The 24,144-nt window shown below is 39.1% G+C and overlaps 1 protein-coding gene across 1 annotated transcript in view; it reads left to right on the top strand.

The window, feature by feature from the left end:
• The window catches only part of CUNH12orf40 (chromosome unknown C12orf40 homolog), a 58,567-nt gene that overhangs the window by 29,251 nt on the left and 5,172 nt on the right, over window positions 1–24,144 (top strand). Inside the window, 4 exon segments of the mRNA XM_036299016.1 lie at window positions 1,801–2,306; window positions 2,558–2,627; window positions 4,096–4,153; window positions 17,753–17,816. Coding sequence (XP_036154909.1) covers window positions 1,801–2,306; window positions 2,558–2,627; window positions 4,096–4,153; window positions 17,753–17,816 — 698 coding nt within the window.

Genomic DNA, 24,144 nt, shown 5'->3' with positions numbered 1-24,144 from the left:
AAAGGTGCTATAATTTTCTTTATTTGTTTACTTCTTTATTTCTTTTATTCATTTTACTTATTAATGATTCATTATCTTATTTATTATCTTATTTCACTAGAATATAAGCTATATAGTCTCCCTACCATATGGTAGGCATATATTGAATACCTGTTTAATACATAAAAAAAGACATTTAGATAATGAATTTTCCCTATTTTAGTATATAATTTTAAAATAAATATTTTTATTGATTTCAGAGTGGAAGGAAGAGGGAGAGAGAGATAGAAACATCAATGATAAGAGAGAATCGCTGATCAGCTGCCTCCTGCCCACCCCCTACTGGGGATAGAGCCCACAACCCAGCATGTACCCCATCCGGTATTAAACCATGACCTCCTTATTCATTGGTCGATGCTCAACCTCTGAGCCATGCAGGCTGGGCATTAGTGCATAGTTTTTAATGAATTTTATATTTATAGGAAAATAAATTGTTAAAGTTAGACTGATTTGTCTTAATAAGACTTTAAGGTTTTAGTATCATTTCTGTCATCTCAATGTGTAGCAGTCCATCCCAGTATTCAGTCTCCCAACTCAAATGCTACCTTGCAGAAAAATGTCTTTTTTAAATTTAGTATAGGAACACTTGACTTCAGGATATCATTTACCATTTTCTAATTATTTCTTTCTTCTATTTTTTGTGAGAAATAATTGCATTATGTATTTATCTGTGCCCATTTTTCTCAGTGAGTGAATTTCCTGAGTCATAATACTTAAAATAACTTTTAAAAATGATGACATATGTTTGTACTGTGTTTTCTAACTTATGAAGTGCTTTTTACACCAATAAGACCCATATTGAGAAACAATGTCGGATCATGATTTGTGAACATTCACAGGCAAAACATCTCTTTCTTTCTTTAATACCAAACTGAATTCTCTTATCTGTCTGTCCCCAACATGTGGTGTTCTCTGGAACACAGTAGGTATACCTGTTCATTAAATATTTAATAAGTAACTTGAAAAATAAAATTAGAAATCAATCAGTTTTAGCAGTCTATGTTTCTTTTCCACATTTTTTGGTTAACTCCAATCTCTGGAACAACCTAGGTTCAACCCCCACCCCCAATTATAGTCAATGGCAACAAAATCCAGAATATCTGGATTTTTAATTATTTTCTATGATAGCTTTGATTCTTATACAAGTTGGACAAAACCTAGAATTATGATTTCTGCATTAGAAGGGAATTTGTTATCTAGTTTAACCTTTTCATCTAATTCATCTTATCTCTTATTTTATTACTTATATGTGCATTTGTATTTACATTGTTTACCCTGGGGACATCAGTTGTTTTTATATTCTTGTTAGATTGAGAAATATCCATTATAATGCCCTCTTAACTATTTGATTTAATATTTCAACACAGGATAATTTTTCTCTGCACAGTCTAAAAAATTCTTTCTCTGGTTAAATGGAGCACCAGTGACATATAGTGGTCATCTAGGTTATTTGCTAGATATTATTACAGAACACATACATCCGTTTGTCATGTTTTGCTTTGTAAATATAACAGTAAATTGAACCACACACTAATTTTTCACATTGACATACTAAACTAAGTGTAGGTTATTTTTATACTCACTAGGGCATTACAAGAGTGCATTAGACAAATTTCTACCCAAAGAAATATGACTTATTTAACTTTGAAAAAAGAAAAACATAGTATAGTAGCTACTCAATGTTTTCTAAGAATTTTAAGAGTTTCTAAATGAAAATGCCCTATACTTTTCTTGCTAAATATGTTTTTATTTACCCCAAAGTCCAGGAAATAGGAATTTCCTTGCTGGAAGCCCTGCTATAGTGATGGGTGAAGATTGTGGAAGCATGGATGAGAGAAGACACTCAGATTTCATTACTGAAAAACAATCAGTACAACATATTTGGGGAGAAAATAAAGAAGAGGTGTCACATTTCCTTGAGGATGTGAACCAGCCAACCCCCAGTCTTCTACCAGAGAATTTTGACTCTTTTATTAACGAAAATGCGATCAATTTATTAAGCATAGATCAACAGAGGATAACAAAATCATTTGAAAATTGTGGTTATGACAGTATGGGTGTCACCAATTCTGATAAAAATCATTCCTCTGACAGATGCATTTTTAGAAATCCAGGGTTGAATTTTAGTAGTTCTAACTTTAATAAAACAAGTTATTCAGAAAAGTGTCAGCCTAAGAAGAACTATCAGAAAGAATACAATAATGAAAGAAATAATCCTAGTACGTCTTTTGAGAAGAATTGTTATCCAGCCAGCGCTGAAAAGAAAGGTTAGTGTTATATGTAGAAAGCGTAATAGTCTATTGGGTTTTTCTGTTTTCAATTGTGTGTGTGTGTACATATATATGTGTGTATTTGTGTGTGTCTGTGTATTTGGAGGAATATGAAATTAAAAATAGAATGACGTTCTATTATATGACATTGTGGACCAGGCAATGGATCATACTATTAAGCTTCAGATTAAAAAACAGAAATAGTCTATGCTCAAGTTTTAGTTCAATGCATACTTTTATTTTTAAAGGAAAATTTGAAAAGGACTACCAAAAGAAGAAACCACAGATAGAAATCCAGAAATATCCAGTGAACAATATGTAAGTTGTTAGGTAAATGTGGGGAATGCAAATCAGAATCTAGTATAATGCATGTTGAAATGTTGAACTGAGGTAGACATATTACTGTCTTAGTCTGGGCAGGCTGCCCTCAAAGAATGCTTACCAGAGCCCTAACCGGTTTGGCTCAGTGGATAGAGCGTTGGCCTGCAGACTGAAAGGTCCCAGGTTCGATTCCAGTCAAGGGGCATGTACCTTGGTTGCAGGCACATCCCCAGTAGGAGGTATGCAGGAGGCAGCTGATTGATGTTTCTCTCTCATAGATGTTTCTAACTCTCTACCCCTCTCCCTTCCTCTCTGTAAAAAAATTAATAAACTATATTTAAAAAAAATGCTTACCAGAGTCAGAATCTTGATTCTGTAACCCTACTTGAGAGTATGGTGCTCGTATTTGCCAGCGCAAAAGTATCTTTTAATCTGAATTTTAGTGTTAATTATACTTGTGAAGATTCACTTATGTGTTCAAGAAACATATATCCTCCAGAATACCAATTTATTAATTTACAGTAAGAAATAGAAGGATTACAAGTATAGGAATGCTTACTGACATGATTAGCATATTTTCTAACCTTTGGCAGCGCTCCATGGGAAAGATGCTTGGTTATTATAGAACCAATAGAAGTAATAGAATTCAAATGTTAATGGCATAAGGAAGCATAGCAATAGTCTATGACACTGCAGTTATAGGTTATTAAAGAAAACTTGTAGTTTCAGAATAGTCCTAACTTTCTTGGTGATAATTGTAATTTAGTTCAATGTTGCTAACTGAAAATCATGAACTGGATATATTTTTATTCTGGAAATATTTTCTTATGGATGGGATTGGCACAAGAAATTATTAAAACATACATTCACAACTTATTTAATAAAATCAACAAATTAGATTCTTTGTCAAATCTCTAAATACCCAAACATTTATGAATGGAAAACAGCATGTAAGGCTTTGAATTTTAAAACGTACTTTATGAAAATGACTTACAACATGGTTCCTCAACCTGGCTCAGACCCACATCATTTGAGGGGCTGATTTTAAAATATAAAGCAGTAAGTTTTATATAGAATAGATTGATTCCTTAGGTTGGAGCTTATGAATCTTTATTTTTTTAAAAAAAGCTTTTCTTATCATCCTGATCCACAGCCAACTTTGGGAGCCATAATTTAGAACAGCCGTGGGCAAACTACGGCCCGCGGGCCGGATCCGGCCCGTTCGGCTGTTCTATCCGGCCCGCGGAGCCGAAAGAGTGGAGGGTTCTCTTGCTCTCCCCTCCGCTCCCAGCAGCAGTGTTAACATGGCAACGTCAGGAAACACGGCCACAGCTCCTTCTCCTTAGTCCAGTTTAAGAACCCATTGTGGCCCTCGAGTCAAAAAGTTTGCCCACCCCTGATTTAGAACAATGATTTTCAGAGGGAATAAGGCAAAGTTTAATACTGTCTTATTTTTTTACTCTAGGAGTATTCCTTTGGAGGAATTGAATTCTAAGAAATCATGGGACTTTGGACTTAGTGAGGTAACATATATTTTACATTATATTTCTAATTCAGTGCTATTTTTATGTTATATTTTAGTGTTTGCAGTTTATTTTGACTTAAGGTTAACTTTATCAAAAACTTCCTTTGTAAGCTAACTATTTTTCTTCTATTTTCTCACTCTGAGGAAATTATAGCTTAGATCTGGAACTAAAATAATACCTTTTCAGAAACTGTAATGTGCTTTATTTGAGACAAACCAATTTAGGTATACTTAAAATTCTTTTGATAAATCCTATGAAAGTTCTTACAAGATGAAAACTCTTTACATTTCAATGTTCTACAGGGGAACATGGTTATATATATATATATATATATATATATATATATATATATATATATATACAGGGATGCTGAAACATCTATAAACAATGGTTGTATAAGTTGTAACACTTGCTCATAATAAGGATGTATGATTGTTGCAACAGTCCAGGCATTGTGCTAGGAGCTTTTTGTACTTTATTAGTATTCTACAAGAGCCTGATATTGTAAAGTACTCACAGCAAAAGAGACTCAAGTTCAGAGAGATTAAATAACTTGTTCTAGGTCATACACTCAAACCAGTATTCAAACTCTTGTCTTATCTGACTCCAAAGTTTTAACTGTTTTCTTTTGTTATATTCAGTTAATATGCATTGAGTACATTATGAATTCATTTAATAGATATTTATTGTCTCCAATATTCTGGGGATACAGTGGTGAAAAAACAAAGTGTTTGTTCTCATAAAGCGTATATTCTACTAGAGGCCCAGTGCACGAAATTCATGCACAGGGTTGGGAGTGGGCCTTAGCCCGGCCTGCACCCTCTCGCAATCCAGGACCCCTCAGAGGACGTCTGACTGATGGTTTAGGTCCGAACCCACAGGGATTCCTGTGGGATCGGGCCTTAACTGGCAGTCGGACATCCCTCTCACAATCCAGGATCGCTGGCTCCTAAGTGCTCACCTGCCTGATCACCACTAACTGCTCACCTGCCTGCCTGATTGCCCCTAACCACTTACCTGCCTGCCTGATTGCCCCTAACCACCTCTGCCTGCCTGCCTGATTGCCCCTAACCACTCACCCACCTGCCTGATTGCCCCTAACTGCTCTCCTGCCTGCCTGATCACCCCTAACTACTCTGCCTTCCTGCCTGATCGCCCCTAACTGCTTGCCTGCTTGCTTGATTGCCCCTAACTACCTCTGCCTCAGCCCCCAACTCCACGGCTTTATCAGGAAGGTTGTCTGGAAGGTCGTTTGGCTCTCTGGTCTGATTAGCATATTATGCTTTTATTATTATAGATTATACACTAGACTCTGCAAGGTTGAGAGATGAAGGGACCTGGAACCAATCTTTAAGACGTTGCAATCTAGTAGCTAGACAGAAACAGAAAGAAAATCTAATGCATTTAGATAAAACGCTCCATTGGGGTTTATACAAAAGGGGAGTGGGAGCCTAGTAAAAGACACTTTTAAATTTGATCTGGGTAATAATTAATAAGCTTACCAAATGGACCAAATGCCTTCATCCTATGAAGAAGGAGCAACATATATAGAAACTAAGATGTGAGAGAGTATAGCTTGTTTTAGAGACTGAATTATTGTTATTATTACTACTATAGTACAAATTACAAATGATGGGGAGATGGCAAGAAATAATTTTGGACATTATAAAGGGCCAGGTTATAAAAGACCTTCTATAACATATAATAGTTTAATTTGCTATCACTGAACAGAAAGAAAGCCCCTGAAAAGTTTTTAGCAAAAGAGCATCATGACATCAGACTATTAAAAAGTTGTGTCTGGCAACAATGAGGAGAGATTTGAGGGGTGGCAAGACTCAAGGCAGGGTCAAAAATTATGATGGCCTGAAATTGACTAGTGGCAGCAATTATGGAAATGAGGGAAGAGCTATCAAAAAGATTTAGAAGATTTAGATTTGATGATTAGTTTAAGGGAGAAGGAAAAATTTAAAGACCTGGAATTTGTATTTGGGTAAATGATTGGGTTGTTGATGGGATGATGCCATTCACTGAGATTGAAAACGTAGGAGGAGGTTGCAGAAAAGATAAACTGTTCACCAAAATTCATGTACTATATGTTTTAGAATAAAATTACCACTGTGAAGTGAATATATTTCAGCCAAGGAACATATTTCCTAATCTTCTATCCATCTTAGTGCAGCCAGGTGGCTAGATCTCAATAATGGGATGTTATCAGATGTGAGATGCATCATTTTCAAGGACTGTAAGAATTGAGAATTCCTTTTCCAGTGTTATTCTTTTAATGCCAGATGGCACCGTAGCCTTAAGGGATGATTGGAGCCACAAGATGGGACGGACCGGGCCTCTAAATCACCAGTGGAAAAAAAATGCTGACCAGGAAAACTCATTTTAGATTATTACCTGAGAGAGAAATAACAGTGTTTGAGCATTATTCATTTGGTGATTAAAAAAAACAAAAACCTAGCATCACTCTGACTATTGTAAATAATGCTGCAATGAACATGGGGGTGAGGATAACCTTTTTGAATTAGTATCTTCATTTCCTTCAAAAAAAACCAGAAGTATTGAGTTAATGGATCATATGGCAGTTCTATTTTTAAATTAAAAATATATTTTGGAGACGGAAGATGGCGGCGATATAGGCAGACTCGTCCCAGGTCGTGTCCCAGAGCAAATGGAGTGAGCAGCTGAAACTAGTAACACCCACACCAAATTGGCGAAATTGCTCAGCTGGTGAGACGGTTTGCAGCCTGAAAGAGCAGAACTCCCCTGGAAAGGTAAAAAAACCAGGGATTTGGGCAGGAAAGTTTGCCAGACCTCTGAGCCCAGAGAGTCGGAGGGAGACTGCGTGGCAGACAGCCGTGTCCCTTGGGACAGGCACAGCCCCTGACTGGGGAAAGGAGAACTGCGGGATTCCTGGTGCCACCTGGGGAGTTGAGAGCTGGGTTCTGTGATCACAGAGGACTGAGCCTAAAGGGGGCAGCCTGAAGAGCTGACCAGACCATGCAGTCCCGGTAAGAGAAGAAGCTTACAGAAACCAAGCCTTCCCCGTTTCCGCGGCCAGCGTTTGTTTGTTTGTTTGTTTTCACTGAATCCTGTTCATGAGACATTTCGGATACAGACACTCACCTGTGATGAAGAGAGGGAGAGTGTGCGGAGGAGTGGAATCTGGGGAGAGACTGAGGAGAGAGGGGGAGCCGGGAGAGGTGGCAGCGAATTGAGTGCTGAGACACCCCTGAGCCCAGGACTGGGGCAGCCATTCTCTCCAGAGAGTGAGACTTCTCCCCCCAGCCCCCAGGCAAGGAGCACAGCCACACCCAGATTCCATCCTGAATGAGATCAAGGATTAAAGTAACCTGATCAGTCCCTGGGAGTTAACAGGGTCTGGCCTATAGAGGGATTTTCAATCCCAGCAACAACACAGCGCCGGTAACTAACTATTACGCAGCCAGCTCTGGGCAGTGAACTTCCACTGGACAGAGAGGCCCTATAGCCTCAGAGGCCAACCCCAGAACACTGCCACCCAGAGGCTGACCCACAAACTGACTCTTTGCTAAACACAAAATAAGGCAGTCTGGGAAACAAATGTGGCCTGCTTTAAAATAAGGACTGTGGTTTACAACACAGAGGAACAGTGTATCACAGGGAAACTCAACACTCTCCTGAATACCTGGCAGGTCTAAGGCGAGCCACACTGAAGAATAGAAGAACCGAGGGACCTTCACTACTGCAATTTTTTTTTTCACCTTTTAACTAAGAAACCAATTTTTTTTCTTTTTTTTTTCTTCTTTTTTTCCTCTTCTTCTTTTTTTTTCTTTTCTTTTTTTTCTTCTTTTTCCATCACCTGATTTTACCCTTTTAATTACTACCTTCTTATTTTTAACCAGTATTATTACTGCTACCATTTTACCATTTTTTAAAGTGCCATTTTATTTTCTCTTTATTTTATTTTGGGATTAGTGTTCTCCATTCTATTTTCATCGTTATATTATTGGTTGTTTCTAGTTTGCATTCATCTCCAGAGAGCTGTTGCTGGAATTTGTTGGGATTAATGGCTGTTCTATAGGAGTATTCTCCTCATATAAAAAGTCTCTTCCCCTCTTCCACTTCATTCTCTTTTTTCGCTCTTTTTTTTTTTCTTTTCTTTTCTTTTCTCACTTTTATTTTCCCCCCTCCTTTTTCCCAATTTCATTTTTGCACTCGTTTTTTTTTGGTCCCTACTTTTCTTTTCTTTTTTCTCTTTTATTTTTTTCTCTTCCTTCTTCCTTGTCCCCTAATTCTCTTAATTCGGGTGGTCACCTTTATTTGGGGTTATTAATATCGTGAATATATTTGTGTATAGTGCCTGGTACGTGGTGCCTTGTTGTGTTGTATTTTGTGCCTTTAAATCAACGCAGCAGGTCCAAACAACAGCAACCTCCTGAGCACCACACCCTCTGCTGAGGAACAGCAGCTGTACGTGAAACCTCGCCCCACCAGCCAGAAGAGCCACCACAGCTGTGAACAGCACCCACCAGAGGAGCTGCTGCCAACTGAAGAGCAGCTGCTACCGCAACCGCCCGAAGAGCAACCACAGACCAAGGAGTCATTGCCACCAAGGGAGCAACCACTGAACGACTCAACGTCTAGATATGTCAGTGAGATCAAACATGGGTAGACAAAGAAACCCCCAAAGGAAAGAGAAGGAGGACTCTCCAGAAAAGCAGCTAAGTGATACAGAGGCATGCAACATGACAGAAAAAGAATTCAGAATAAGGGTCCTAGAGTGCATAAACCGGATGGAGGAAAAAATCGACAATCTCTACAAGAAGCAAGAAGAAACAGATGAAAAAATCAACAACTTAAGTAAGACCCAAGAAGAAATGAAGAGTGATATAGCTGCAATGAAAAACTCCATTGAAAGTATCAACAGTAGACTAGGAGAAGCGGAGGACCGAATTAGTGAATTAGAAGACAAGGAAGCAAAACACACCCAAAATGTACTGCAATTGGAGAAAAAAATTAAAAGACAGGAGGAGAGCCTAAGGGAGCTTTGGGACAACATGAAACGAAACAACATACGAATAATAGGGGTACCAGAACAACAGAAGGATGAACAAGGATTAGAAAACCTATTAGAAGAAATAATATCAGAAAACTTCCCTGAGGTGGGGAAGAAAAAAGTCACACAAGCCCAGAGAGTCCCAAACAAGGTGAACCCGAAAAGACCCACACCAAGACACATCATAATTACCATGGCAAATGTTCAGGACAAAGAGAGAATCTTACAGGCTGCAAGAGAGAGACGGAAAGTTACATACAAGGGATCTCCCATTAGATTGTCAAATGATTTCTCAACAGAAACACATCAGGCCAGAAAAGAATGGACTGAAATTTACAAAGTGATGCAAAGCAAAGGACTGAATCCAAGAATACTCTATCCAGCAAGGCTATCATTCAAACTTGAAGGGGAAATAAGAAGCTTCACAGACAAAAAAAGGCTAAGGGAGTTTATCACCACCAAGCCAGCAATGCAAGGAATGCTAAAGGGAGTGGTATAAAAATAAGAAATAAAAAGCTCAGAAAGAAAACAGCCACACACAAAAAAGAAATGGCTACAAACAAGTACCTTTCAATAATAACTTTAAACGTAAACGGACTAAATGCTGCAAACAAAAGACATTGAGTGGCTGAATGGATAAAAAAACATGACCCATACATCTGCTGTCTACAAGAAACCCACCTCATTAGAATGGACTCACACAGACTGAAATGAAAGGATGGAAAAATATCTTTCAGGCAAATGGAAAGGAAAAGAAAGCTGGGGTAGCAGTACTTATATTGGACAAAATAGACCTCAAAGTGAAGGCCATAACAAGAGATAAGGAAGGCCACTTCATAATACTAAAGGGGTCAATACTACAAGAAGATATAACCCTGGTAAACATATATGCACCCAATGCAGGAGCACCCAAATTCATAAAAAAACTCCTGGAACATATCAAAGGAGAGATCAACAACAATACAATCATAGTAGGGGACTTTAATACACCACTGACAGCACTGGATAAGCCCTCTAGACAAACAATCAGCAAAGATACAGCAATCCTAAATGACTCACTAGATCAGATGGACTTAATAGACATCTTCAGAACACTCCACCCCAAAGCCAAGGAATATACATTCTACTCAAATGCTCATAAGACATATTCAAAAATAGACCATATATTGGGTCACAAGCAAAGTATCCCCAAATTAAAGAAGATTGAAATCATAAAAAGCACTTCGCAGACCACGATGGCATAATATTAGAAATAAACTACAATAAAAACAACCCAAAATACTCAAACACCTGGAAGCTGAATAGCATGCTATTAAATATTGATTGGGTTACCAATGAGATCAAAGAAGAAATTAAAAACATCCTGGAAACTAATGACAATGAAAACACAACAATCCAAAACCTATGGGACACAATGAAAGCAGTCCTGAGAGGGAAGTTTATAGCTCTACAGGCCTATCTCAAAAAACAAGAAAAAATGGTAGTAAATCATCTAACTCTACAACTCAAAGAATTAGAAAGAGAGCAACAAGAAAACCCCAGAGTGAGCAGAAGGAAGGAGATAATAAAGATTAGAGCAGAAATAAATGACATAGAGACCAAAAAAACAATACAGAAAATCAATGAAACCAAGAGCTGGTTCTTTGAAAGGATAAACAAGATTGACAAACCTCTAGCCAGACTCACCAAGAAGCAAAGAGAGAGGACCCAAATAAACAAAATCAGAAACGATAGAGGCGAAATAACAACAGACCCCACAGAAATACAAATGATTGTTAAAAAATACTATGGACAGCTCTACTCCAACAAACTAGACAACCTGGAGGAAATGGACAAATTCCTAGAAAAATACAACATTCCAAAACCCAATCAGGAAGAATCTAAAAATCTCAACAGGGCAATAACTATGGAAGAAATTGAAGCAGTCATCAAAAAGCTTCCATCAAACAAAAGCCCAGGACCAGATGGCTTCACAGGGGAGTTTTACCAAACATTCAAGGAAGAACTAAAACCTATCCTCCTCAGACTACTACAAAAAATTCAAGAGGAAGGAACACTTCCAAGCTCATTCTATGAAGCCAGCATCACCCTAATACCAAAACCAGGTAAAGACAACACAATGAAAGAGAATTACATGCCAATATCCCTCATGAACATAGATGCCAAAATCCTCAACAAAATCTTAGCAAATCGGATCCAGCAGTACATCAGAAAGATCATACACCATGACCAAGTAGGATTTATCCCAGGGATGCAAGGATGGTACAGTATCCGCAAATCAATAAACGTGATACATCACATAAACAAATTGAAAGAAAAAAACCACATGGTCATATCAATTGATGCAGAAAAAGCATTTGACAAAATTCAACACCCATTTTTGATAAAAACTCTCAGCAAGGTGGGAGTAGAAGGATCATACCTCAGCATAATAAAAGCCATATATGACAGGCCCACAGCCAACATCATACTCAATGGACAAAAACTAACACCATTTCCTCTAAGAATAGGAACAAGACAGGGATGCCCCATCTCACCACTCCTGTTCAACATAGTACTGGAAGTGTTAGCCATTGCAATTCGGCAAGAAGAAGAAATAAAAGGCATCCAAATTGGAAAAGAGGAAGTAAAACTGTCCTTATTTGCAGATGACATGATATTATACATACAAAACCCTAGAGACTCCATCAAAAAGCTACTAGACTTAATACATGAATTTGGCAATGTAGCAGGATACAAAATTAACCCCAAGAAATCTGAGGCATTTCTATACACCAATAGTGAACTTACAGAAAGAGAGATTATAAAAACAATCCCGTTTACCATTGCACCAAAAAAATTACGCTACCTAGGAATAAACTTAACTAAAGAGGTAAAAGACCTCTACTCAGAAAACTACAGGACGTTGAAAAAAGATATAGAGGAAGGCATAAACAGATGGAAGAACATACTGTGTTCATGGATTGGTAGAATCAACATCATTAAAATGTCCATACTACCCAAAGCAATCTATAAATTCAACGCACTTCCCATTAAAATACCAACGGCATACTTCAGAGATCTAGAACGAACTCTCCAAAAATTCATCTGGAATAAAAAAAGACCCCGAATAGCTGCAGCAATCCTGAAAAAGACCAAAGTAGGTGGGATCTCAATACCAGATATCAAGTTGTATTACAAAGCCACTGTTCTCAAAACTGCCTGGTACTGGCACAAGAATAGGCATATAGATCAATGGAATAGAATAGAGAGCCCAGAAATGGGCCCGAACCAATATGCTCAATTAATATTTGACAAAGGAGGCAAGAACATACAATGGAGCCAAGATAGTCTCTTCAGTAAATGGTGTTGGGAAAATTGGACAGATATATGCAATAAAATGAAACTAGACCACCAACTTACACCATACACAAAAATAAACTCAAAATGGATAAAGGACTTAAATGTACGACAGGAAACTATAAAAATTTTAGAAGAATCCAAAGGCAACAAAATCTCAGACATATGCCGAAGCAATTTCTTCACTGATACAGCTCCTCGGGCACTTGAAACTAAAGAAAAAATGAACAAATGGAACTACATCAAAATAAAAAGCTTCTGCACAGCAAAAGAAACCATCAACAAAACAACGAGAAAACCCACTGTGTGGGAAAACATATTTGCCAATGTCATATCTGATAAGGGCCTAATCTCCAAAATTTATAGGGAACTCATACAACTTAACAAAAGGAAGATAAACAATCCAATCAAAAAATGGGCAAAGGACCTAAATAGACACCTTTCAAAAGAGGACATTCAGAAAGCCAAGAGACATATGAAAACATGCTCAAAGTCACTAATAATCCGAGAGATGCAAATCAAAACAACAATGAGGTACCATCTCACACCTGTCAGACTGGCTATCATCAACAAATCAACAAACGACAAGTGCTGGAGAGGATGTGGAGAAAAAGGAACACTTGTGCACTGCTGGTGGGAATGCAGACTGGTGCAGCCACTATGGAAGACAGTATGGAGTTTCCTTAAAAAACTGAAAATGGAACTCCCATTTGACCCTGTGATCCCACTTCTAGGAATATATCCCAAGAAACCAGAAACACCAATCAGAAAGGATATATGCACCCCTCTGTTCATAGCAGCACAATTCACCATAGCTAAGATCTGGAAACAGCCTAAGTGCCCATCAGTAGATGAATGGATTAGAAAACTGTGGTATATTTACACGATGGAATACTATGCTGCTCTAAAAAGTAAGGAACTCTTACCATTTGCAACAGCATGGATGGAACTGGAGAGCATTATGCTAAGTGAAATAAGCCAGTCAATGAAGGAAAAATACCACATGATCTCACTCATTCATGGGTAATAGAGACCATTATAAACTTTTGAACAATAATAGATACAGAGGCAGAGCTGCCTCAAACAGATTGTCAAACTGCAGCGGGAAGGCCGGGGAGGGTTGGGGGGCAGGAGGTAGGGGGGTAAGAGATCAACTAAAGGACTTGTATGCATGCATATAAGCATAACCAATGGACATAAGACACTGGGGGATAGGGGAGGCTAGGGGACTGTCTAGGGCGGGGGGATAAAATGGACACATATGTAATACCCTTTGTAATACTTTAAGCAATAAATTAAAAAATATATATATTTTTATTGATTTCAGAGAGGAAGGGAGAGGGAGAGAAAGATAGAAACATCAGTGATGCAGGTGCATGTCTTAAAAATTCAGGAACCATTTGTTCCCAGGGAGGAGCTTGGAGTTGTGTGTTCCCTCCCAAGTGGATTGCCCCTCTTGGCGTGGAGTTTATGGTGAAATTGTGTCTCAGCATCTCAGCTTCTTCTAACCATTTTGATGGGGGTTTTTGTTTTTAAATCATTTGCTTGGTGTGTAGTAAGGAGTATCTTAGGTAGATGTTGGATTTCTTTCAGAGGAAATTGTTTCTTATGTAGCTATAGTTTTGGTGTGTCCGTTGGAGGAGGTGAGTTCAGGATCCTCTGTTGTCACCATCTTGAACTGAAGCATATTTAATTTTAAAGTAGCAGAGGGAAAAGTTTAAATATGATTGTTTAAATGGTACTTTCTTCACTGGAGAAATGAAGATACATAGAAGAACTTCAGAATTGAAAGGAGTGGGGATGCCACACTAGGAAACCTGTTCAAGGTGGTAACACATCTACATAAATGGTAAACAAAATGTAAGGAATGAAACCCGCTTAGCAATTAATATATTAAATTTGAAGGGGTGATTTTTCTTATCAAGATTTAAAGAAGAATAAATTGAGAAAAAAAATAACCTATATATTTTTAAAAAATCTACACTAATAAAAGAAAAACATGCAAATTGACCATACCCTCACTACGCCTTAAGCCACACCCTACCGCCAATCAGAGCAACTATATGCAAATTAACCCAACCAATATGGCGGCCAGCAGCCACGGAGCTGGAGCAAGCAGGGGGCTTGGTTGCCCCAATGATGGAGGAAGCCAAGCTTTCCGCCTACCGCGGCTGGCTCTGAGCTCCACTCAAAACAACAAAGTTTCAATTATAGAAGGTAAATAAACCCAGATACCTGCTTTCAGCCAGCCATGGCCATGGAGCTGGAGCGAGCAGGAGGCTTCCCTCCCGCCCGCCCTGGCCAGCTCTGAGCTCCTCTCAAGGCTACAAAGTTTCAATTATAAAAGGTAAATAAATCCAAGAATTAAAAAAAAGAAAAAAAGGAGAGGCTGGGAGCTTCCGTCGCCAGGTGGGGGGGCTTGGGAAGCCTGAAAACAGCCATCAGCCCCTCACCCAGACTGGGCAGGCAGCCCAGTGGGGACCCTCCACCTTAAAGGGGGTGTGGCCAGCCTGAAAACAGCCATAAGCCCCTCACGCAGGCTGGCCAAACCTCCATGGGGTGAGGGTCCCCACTGGGGGAGGTTGACCAGCCTGGAAATAGCCATCATCCCCTCACCCAGGCTGGCCAGGCACCCCAGTGGGGACCTCCACCCTGAAGGGGGTGTGACCAGCCTGCAATCAGCCATCAGCCCCTCACCCAAGCTGGCCAGGCACCCCAGTGGGCACCCCCACCCTGATCCAGGACACCCTTCAGGGCAAACCAGATGGCCCAAACCCATATAGCAGGCCTCTATCCTATATAATAAAAGGGTAATATGCAAATAGACACTAACAGCAGAATGACTGGGAATGACTGGTCACTATGACACACACCACCAGAGGGCAGACGCTCAATGCAGGAGCTGCCCCCGGTGGTCAGTGTGCTCCCACAGGGGGATCTCTGCTCAGCCACAAGCTAGGCTGATGGCTGCCAGTACAGCGGTGGTGGTGGGAGCCTCTCCCGCCTCCTCAGCAGTGCTAAGGATGTCCGACTGCAGCTTAGGCCTGCTCCCCGCTGGCAAGTGGACATCCCCTGAGGGCTGCCGGGCTGCCAGAGGGATGTCTGACTGGCAGCTTGGGCCCGATCCCCTAGGAAGCGGGCCTAAGCCAGCAGGTGGACATCCTCCGAGGGGTCCCAGACTGCAAGAGGGCATAGGCCGGCTGAGGGACCCCCCTAGTGCACAAATTTTTGTGCACCAGGCCTCTAGTGTAAAATATAATAAAAGTTGAAAGTAAAAAGATATACATAAAGAAAATATATAGTATTAGGCAAGGAAGTAAAGATGCCTATTCAGAAAAGAGAAGATACAGACTTACTGAGCCATACCACTTAATCCTCCTGGGCAGGCATTGTGAAGGCTTACTTTCTAAAGGATGGAGGCATTTCTTGAACAATTCAGTTTCTTCTCTTTAGGGGTGCTCTTGTTTGTCTGTTATCCTCTAGCAACAGATCTGAAGTGGATATAGGAGTGTATGCCAGCTCTGGAGTCTGTCTAGCTTTCTTAGTTTGTTCCTGCTGCAAGTTTGGGGCTTGAATATTTTTTGAAGTTGAACATACAAGACTTTAAGAATGATTGGATAGTGGGGTTGGATCAAAGGCTCTGCTGAATAAAGTTATTTCTAGCCTCAGGCTGGTAGGGACTCTACTTTAACTGGTAGTTCCCATATTTGTAGTTTATGGTGATCTCAGTGAGCAGAAGTAAAGAGGAAGTGGAGGACTGTGGAGAGTATTTTTATGGGTCAGGGCTGGCAGTAGTGTACACCACTTCTGCCCATTAACAGAACTTAAATTACATTTCCAAATCTAGTCCAAAGGAGGCTAGGATACATAGTCTAGTTGTATGCCTAAGAGGAAAGGAAAACTGGGTTGGTTGCAACTAGATGGTTTCTCCATTACCCCACCTATCTGTCTATCTAAAACTGTATATCTCAGAGAATATATATTAACTGTAAGTCCATGATACATTTGCAAACATAATTCATGTAGTAAGCCACAAAGTCCAAGAGATTTATCTAAGGAGTGATTGACATCATAGCCACATTCTCTCATAAAAATTCATCGAATTAGAAATCAACACAACAAAAAATGATGCTTAACCTCCCTTACTTTCTTTGACATTAAGAAACACTCTGGTTTTAAAAAATAAAAAGAATGAAAGTTATGAATTATATAGAAACTAGAGGCCCAGTGCACGAAGATTTTTGCACGGTGGAGGATGGTGGGTCCCTCAGCCCGACCTGCACCCTCTCCAATCTGGGATTCCTCAGGGGAGCCCTCTCTAATCTGGGAGTTTCTGTCTGTCTTTGCAATCATATGAATGAATTGTCTGAGACCCACAACCCAGTTTTGTTTGTTGCTCACAGAATAATAGAGGCATTTTTTCTCTTTGTTTCATTGGTGGAGATTTCCTGGAAGTTTTAGGATATCTTCCCTTTAATTTTTCCTAGACACTCTGATTTTACTTATGTCTCTCACCTTTGCTTTCTCTCCATCCCCCACCGCAACAGTAACTTGCTGCAGGCCCACTTTGCTCTAATGTCTAGGATATCCATCTGCCACCAGAACTACGATTCCCAGCATTCCTGGTGCTCCCTGCACTCTGAGGCAGCCATGTCCCCCAAAGCTGCCGGCTCTCCTGCTCTCCTGCTCTGCTCTCCATGCAAATTAACCTGCCATCTTTGTTGGGTTAATTTGCATATTCACTCCTGATTGGCTAGTGAGCATAGTGGAGGGATGGTCAATTTACATGTTTCTCTTTTATTATATAGGATTGGTGGAAAACAAAACTAATGCTGTGCTCTACAGAAAATTTATAGCTGTAAAAGGTTTTTTTCAAAAAACCTGAAAATGAAAATAACAGAATAAATATTCAAATAGCTTAATAGCTTTGTCTTTTTTCAACTGCATTTATTGTAACTACCTAAAGCCTTTTCTGTTTGTCAGTAATTCTTTTCTTAGCAAGTGTTTATTCTTTTGCTTATGTTTCTAAGGCAATTTTAATTTTATTTATTGTTCATCACAGGCTAATGTTTCCACTTTTTAAAACAAAATTCTTTCTGTTCAGTTAAAGTCATATGATGGAAGAATACTATAGAGATGAATTGGTGGAATGAAAAGGGAGATATAGTGGACATTATTGTATATACTTGGGAGTTGTTAAAATTTTTTTCTTCTAGAATCTGATTGAAGAAGGAGGAACATGTTCTATGAAAGGTGCACCAAAATCTACAAAGAAAATCTGTAACAGTAAGTAAATTTTATTTTAAAAAACAAATTGAAATGGAAATCAGTTCATTTAAAAATTTTTTTTATAAATATTTTGCCAGCTAGTACTTTTCACAGTTAACTTAGAATATAGTAGTAGTTCAATTGACCTTTTAAAGTTTTTGGTAAAATATATTACACATGATAAATACACAGTTTAACAAATAAAACAAAGTTCTTTGTACTTTAAGAAATAATGCATAACAAATACTTTTGAAGAGCTTCTCAATTGCATTACCTCTTCTGCCCCCTAGAGGTAACTATTATCCTGTCTTTGATTTTGTGATACTACACACACTTCCATTGCTTGGTTTTGAACTTTCTACAAATTGAGGTAAATTCTATTTTTTTGCAACTTGGTTTTTGTTGTTGTTGTTCATCCAGCACTATATTTTTAAGTTTATCTACTTTAAATTTGTGACTCTAGTAATTTTATTTAATTAATTTATTTAAATATATTTTTATTGATTTGAGAGAGGAAGGGAGAGGGAGAGAGAGATAGAAACATTAATGAGAGAGAATCATTGATTGGCTGCCTCCTGCATGCCCACACTGGGGATCTAGCCCACAACCTGGGTATATACCCTGACCAGGAATCAAACTGTGACCTCCTGGTTCATAGGTTGATGCTCAACCACTGAGCCATGCTGGCCGGACTGTAGTAATTTTAATATTTGTTTACTGCTATACTGCCTTTTATGATATAAATGTACCATAATATACTTGTGCATCTTTTGGCAATGATTATTTAGGTTGTTTTGAATATTTTGCCCTGATAAAAATGCTACTCTGGTAATTCTTGGCATTTCACCTGCCACATGTGTATAAAAGTTTCTCTGGGGTATAGTTCTAGGAGTAGAATTGGCTAGTTCATGTAATATGCACATCTTCACCTCTTTAGGTAATACAAAATTGTTTTCCAAAGTAGTTTTGCCAGTTTAAACTTCCATTAGCAAGAGATAAGAGTCCTAGCTGCTACATGTTCTCACTTAAACTGTGTTAGTTTCTTTATCATTGTTAGCATTCTATCTCATTATAATTTTATTTTATGTTTCCCTAATTGTTAATTAGGTTGATTGGCCATCTACGTGTTATCTGTGAAATGCCTTTCATATCTGCTGCCCGTGTTTATTTTAGGAATTTTGTTTCTCCTTATTAGATGTGTCTTTTAAATATAACTCCGTGTATGTATCCTATATGTTTCATATATCATAGATACTAATTGTTTGTAGGCTTGTGTGTAGCAAATACATATCTGAGTGGTCTTTTTATTCTGTACTGTCTTTTTATGGACAAAAGTTTAGGACACTTTTTAGATATTCTGTGATAGAGGGAGTCTTTAGAATATGTAGTCTTATAGGTTTCCTAGAAATCTTTATGGACTTTTTATTTTTTATTTAAGTTATGACTTTGTAAAATATTACCTTGATTTCTATCCCTGTTTTGTCTGCCTTATTTCCTTCAGTCTTATATGAGTAACTGCATTTGTTGGTTATGGTTTATTATTTCAGTGGTTTTTTTAAAATATATTTTTTTGATTTCAGAGAAGGGAGAGAGAGATAGAAACATCAATGATGAGAGAGAATCATTGATTGGCTACCTCCTCGTGCCCCTCACTGGGGATCAAGCCCGCAACCCAGGCATGTGCCCTTGACCAGAATCGAACCCGGGACCCTTTAGTCCGCAGGCTGATGCTCTATCCACTGAGCAAAACCAGCTAGGGCTCCAGTGTATTTTTTTAAATAAAGCCTAAAATATACATAAATACACATGTACAGATATCTTAGTTCCCTGTCTTTCTCTGTAAATGTAATATAGGATATTTTATTTAATATAGAATATTTTATAAATGAATTTAATGGATTCATTTATTTAATAAAATATTTTATAGATTTCTCCATAACTAAACATTTCCTCATCCTTTATTTATGACTAGAGGCCCGGTGCCCCTTTCTCCGCTGTGACCCTCCTCATGTGGTGCCAGTCTCGGGCTGCGTGCTTTGGCCTGATCCATGCGAGCAAGACTGAGAAGCAGGGTGAGGGGCGCAGCCTGGCCACCTGTGTGTCCAGCTCCTTTGCTCTCTGAGTCCCGGCTCTAGCAACAGCCACCTGGCGCGCTGGGCCGGAGGGTACTGCTCAGGAGGCCAGGAAGGCAGAGGAGAGAAACCCTGTAGATCTGCTGCCTGACCAGTAGCCCAGGACCCGGCATCACCAGAAATGGACCGGCTCAGAGCACACTGAGCTTGGGGGGAAGGCAGCTGCCTGTGAGGGGCCTTGCTACCAGCCGGCTCCTGGTGGATCGCACCTCAAAGGAAACTCGGTCTTTGGTTCCTTAGTTCAGTCTATCACAGTTAAAGAGGAGCAGCTGGGCACATTTTAGGGGAGAATTAAGACTAAAACAGTGTGTTCTGTTCTGTGGAGATTGCTACCCAGTTGTCTTAGGCCTAAATTCTGGGTGATTGTGGGGCCTGGCTCTGCCACTGGGGCCCGCATCTTTCAGTTGGCCTGTATTTGTTGTAAGGGCCCACAGAGAAGAAGGGGAATAAGTTTTTCGATGCAATGGATTTGGCCAGTAGACAAAGGAGAGTGCTGAGCTGTGTCTAATGTACACACGGAGACACCAGCTCTGAGTCTGCCTGGACAAAGGGAGCTCAGGGCCTGATTGCAGAGCTTTTTGGTGGTTTCTGTTTCCTTGCTGAGGCCGTCCTCCCTGGGAAGCCTGGGGCCCATGCTCAGCTCCAGCTCAGTGGGTCTTCTCCAGGCCCCTCCCCCCCACCACCATGCTGGCCAGCTGGACCCCACTCATGCACAAATTTGTGCACCGGGCCTCTAGATTTGTTACAATGTTGCTTAGATGCTGTAGGAACTTAACTCCTGTTTATACCAATTAGCCTATGATAAAATTGGTTTATAGTTATATGTTTGTTTTCACTTAAAGTTGCAGAATCTATCAACAACGTTAAGTGAGGACTTAATGTACATTGTGTGTGTTTTTTTCCAGTTTTTTTTAATTTCAAGAAAAAAGACTTTAAATATAATAATGTTACATGTAATAAATCTTAATATGTCAAGAAAAATGATCTTAAATATAATAATGTTACATGTAATAAACATTAATATATCAAGAAAAGCTATTTTAAATATGACAATGTTACATGCAATAAACAATTCAAGCAAAATGATCTTACATATAATAATACATGCAATAAATACTAATATTTCAAGAATAAACGGATTTGAAGTATAATAATATTACCCAAACTGTACTAACATAGTATGATATCAAAAAAGTTGTAGGAAATGTTAAAAATTTGCAAATAAAAGGATTACTTCTATTATATTCTAGTATATCCCACCCCAACCCCTGCCCCCGCGGCTCTCTATCTTTGTTCATCAGTTTATGTTGTTCATTGTATTTCACAAATGAGATCATATGATATTTATCTTTCTCTGACTGGGTTATTTTGCTTAGCATGATGCTTTTAAGGTATATTTTGCTGCATATTAGTATTGGTACTCAAGCTTTTTTTCTTTTCCATTTGCATTCCTTCACTTTCATCGTGTGTGTGTCTTTTGTTTTGAGGGGGGTCTCTTGTAGACAGCATATAGTTGGGTCATGTTTTTGTATCCATTCAGCTACCCTACACCTTTTGATTGGAGCATTTAATCCATTTACATTTAGGGTTATTATTGAGAGATTTTTATAGCCATTTTAATTCTGTATGTCTAGGTTTCTCTCTCTGTTTCTTCTTCTCAGCAATCCCTTTAGCATTTCTTGTAATGCTGGCTTAGTGGTGATGAACTCCTTTAGACTTTTTTATCTGGGAAGCTGTTTATTTGACCGTCTATTTTGAATGATAGCCTTGCTGGATATAGTAACCTTGGTCTCAGATCCTTGCTTTCCATTACCTTGAGTACTTCATGCCATTCCCTTCTGGCCTGTAGAGTTTCTGATGAGAAATCAGGTGTCAGCTTTATGAGAACTCCTTTATAAGTAACAGTTTTCTTTTCTCTTGCTGCCTGTAAGATTTTCTGTTTGTCTTTAATTTTTTCGCATTTTAATTATGATGTGTCTGGTCGTGGGTCTGTTTGGGTTCTTCTTGTTTGGGGTTCTCTGTGCCTCCTGAACTGGTGTGACTTTTTCTTTTACCAGGTTAGAGAAGTTTTCTACCATTATTTCTTCAAACACCTTCTCTATTCCTTTCTCCCCTTCTGCCTCTTCTGGCACACCTACTATTCTAATATCATTACGTTTCACATTGTCCCACAGTTCCCTTAAGCTGTCCTCCTGTTTTTTAATTGTTTCTTTTTGGTTCTCTGATTGAGTGATATTTTCAAGTCTGTCTTCTAATTCACTCATTCAAACCTCACCTTCCCCTAATCTGCTGTGTATTCCTTCCAATGCATTCTTTATTTGTGTTATGTCATTCTTTATCTCAGACTGTTCTTTTTTCATAGTTACTATATCTTTTTTCATACTGTTGAGCATTTTTAACATCATTACTCTGAACTCTGTTTCAGATAAATTTCTTATCTCTGCTTCATTTATCTTCTTTTGGAGAATTCTCTAGTTCTTTCATTTGGGAGTTGTTTCTTTGTTCTTCATTTTGGTTGTTTGGGTTTGTGACTATGTATTAGGTAGATCCTCCACACCTCTCAATCTCTGGTGTAAGACAGTGTCAAAGGCAGTTTCTGACTAGTTGGACCAGGCAAAGACTCAAAGCCTCCAGTGACCTCCTCTGTCTACAGAGCAATAGGATTCCTACTTGAATTGTCCCCAGTCAATAGTCCTCAGGTGTGGCGAGAGTTTTTTTAACAGGGTGGGCAGCTGCTTCTGCCTGGAGGCTAATTGTGACTTTTAATCTCTTAAGTAGCCTCAGGGCAAGGTGTTTTCCAATAGAGCAGTGGTTCTCAACCTTCCTAATGCCGTGACCCTTTAATACAGTTCCTCATGTTGTGGTGACCCCCAACCATAAAATTATTTTCATTGCTACTTCATAACTGTAATTTTGCTACTGTAAACAATATGTAATTATATATGTGTTTTCCGATGGTCTTAGGTGACCCCTGTGAAAGGGTCATTCGACCGCCAAAGGGGACGTGACCCACAGGTTGAGAACCGCTGCAATAGGGTGTGTTGACTATTTTCCCCCCAGGCAAGGCAGATGTCTGTGTGGGAAGATGTCCTCTTCTATGTGAGGGAATGACTTAGCCCAGGAAACTTGGGATGTCTGCCTTCTGAGCTCTATCCCCTGAGTCCCCAGTCCTGGGTCTGCTCTCACAGCTCCAGTCCACTTCACCCTCCCTCTGGCAGAGCACAAGGTGGGTGGCTCCACTGGGAATTTTTGTGCATTGGTCCTTTAAGTGGGTGCCTAAACTTTCAGCTGCCACTCCCTGGCAGATAGCACCCTACTGCTTTTCACAGCTAGATGTTATGTGGGTACCCTCCTCAGTTTGGTGCTCTCTGCTGGGGAGCCCAGCTTCGGGATTAGATCCCAGAATCTCAATGGCATCCCCTCAGCTGAGATATCTCTCTGGGACTTCAGTTGCCTTCTGTGGGTGCCTGGCCAGTCCTTTCTTGCCTCCGCGCCTACTACCAGTCTCTATGTGGTCTCCACCTTCGGTCCTTGGGTATCAGGATTCTCTCTGATACCATTGATTATTTAGGAAGCCTTTTTGTATTTGAGTTGTAATTCCAGCTTGTTCCCGGGAGCATGTCCGTGCAGCAGCCTCCTACTCTGCAGCCATTTTTAATCATGTACATTGTTTTTTAGGTAGATTTTTTCCAAATTCCCTGTTGTACCATGTAGCAGTTCCACCAGAAATGTGCCTTTTACTCCATAACCTCAGCAAGAAAAATTAATGTCAAATTTAGGAATTTTTGTGAGTCTTAATAAAGATGGAAGTTTGAGTTTGTAATCTGTCTGAGTGAAGCCCAGCATCTTTTAAAAAATGTCCAATGGCTATTTGCATTTCTTTTTCCATGAATTCTCTATTTATATTTTTTACCAATTGAGTTTTAGACTTTTTTCTTGATATTTAAGAATTTTTATATATTAAAGAGATTTAGGTTTTTGTGAAAAGTCACAAATATTTTCTCCTACTTTGTTACTGGTTTTTGGTTTTTACTTTGCTTGTAGTGTTTTTTGTTTTGCAAAGGCACCATTTTTATGCAGTTAATTTTATCAATCTTTTTATAATTTGCTCTACACTCCTAGGCTAAATTCACTTATATTTTCTTCTGGTATTAATATGATTTTATATTTTTACATTTAAATCTTTAACCCATTTGGAGTTTATCCTG

This window comes from Myotis myotis, unplaced genomic scaffold, assembly GCF_014108235.1.
Source record: "Myotis myotis isolate mMyoMyo1 unplaced genomic scaffold, mMyoMyo1.p scaffold_m19_p_3, whole genome shotgun sequence".
NCBI lineage: Eukaryota > Metazoa > Chordata > Mammalia > Chiroptera > Vespertilionidae > Myotis > Myotis myotis.
This window is presented reverse-complemented; position numbering and strand designations above follow the sequence as displayed.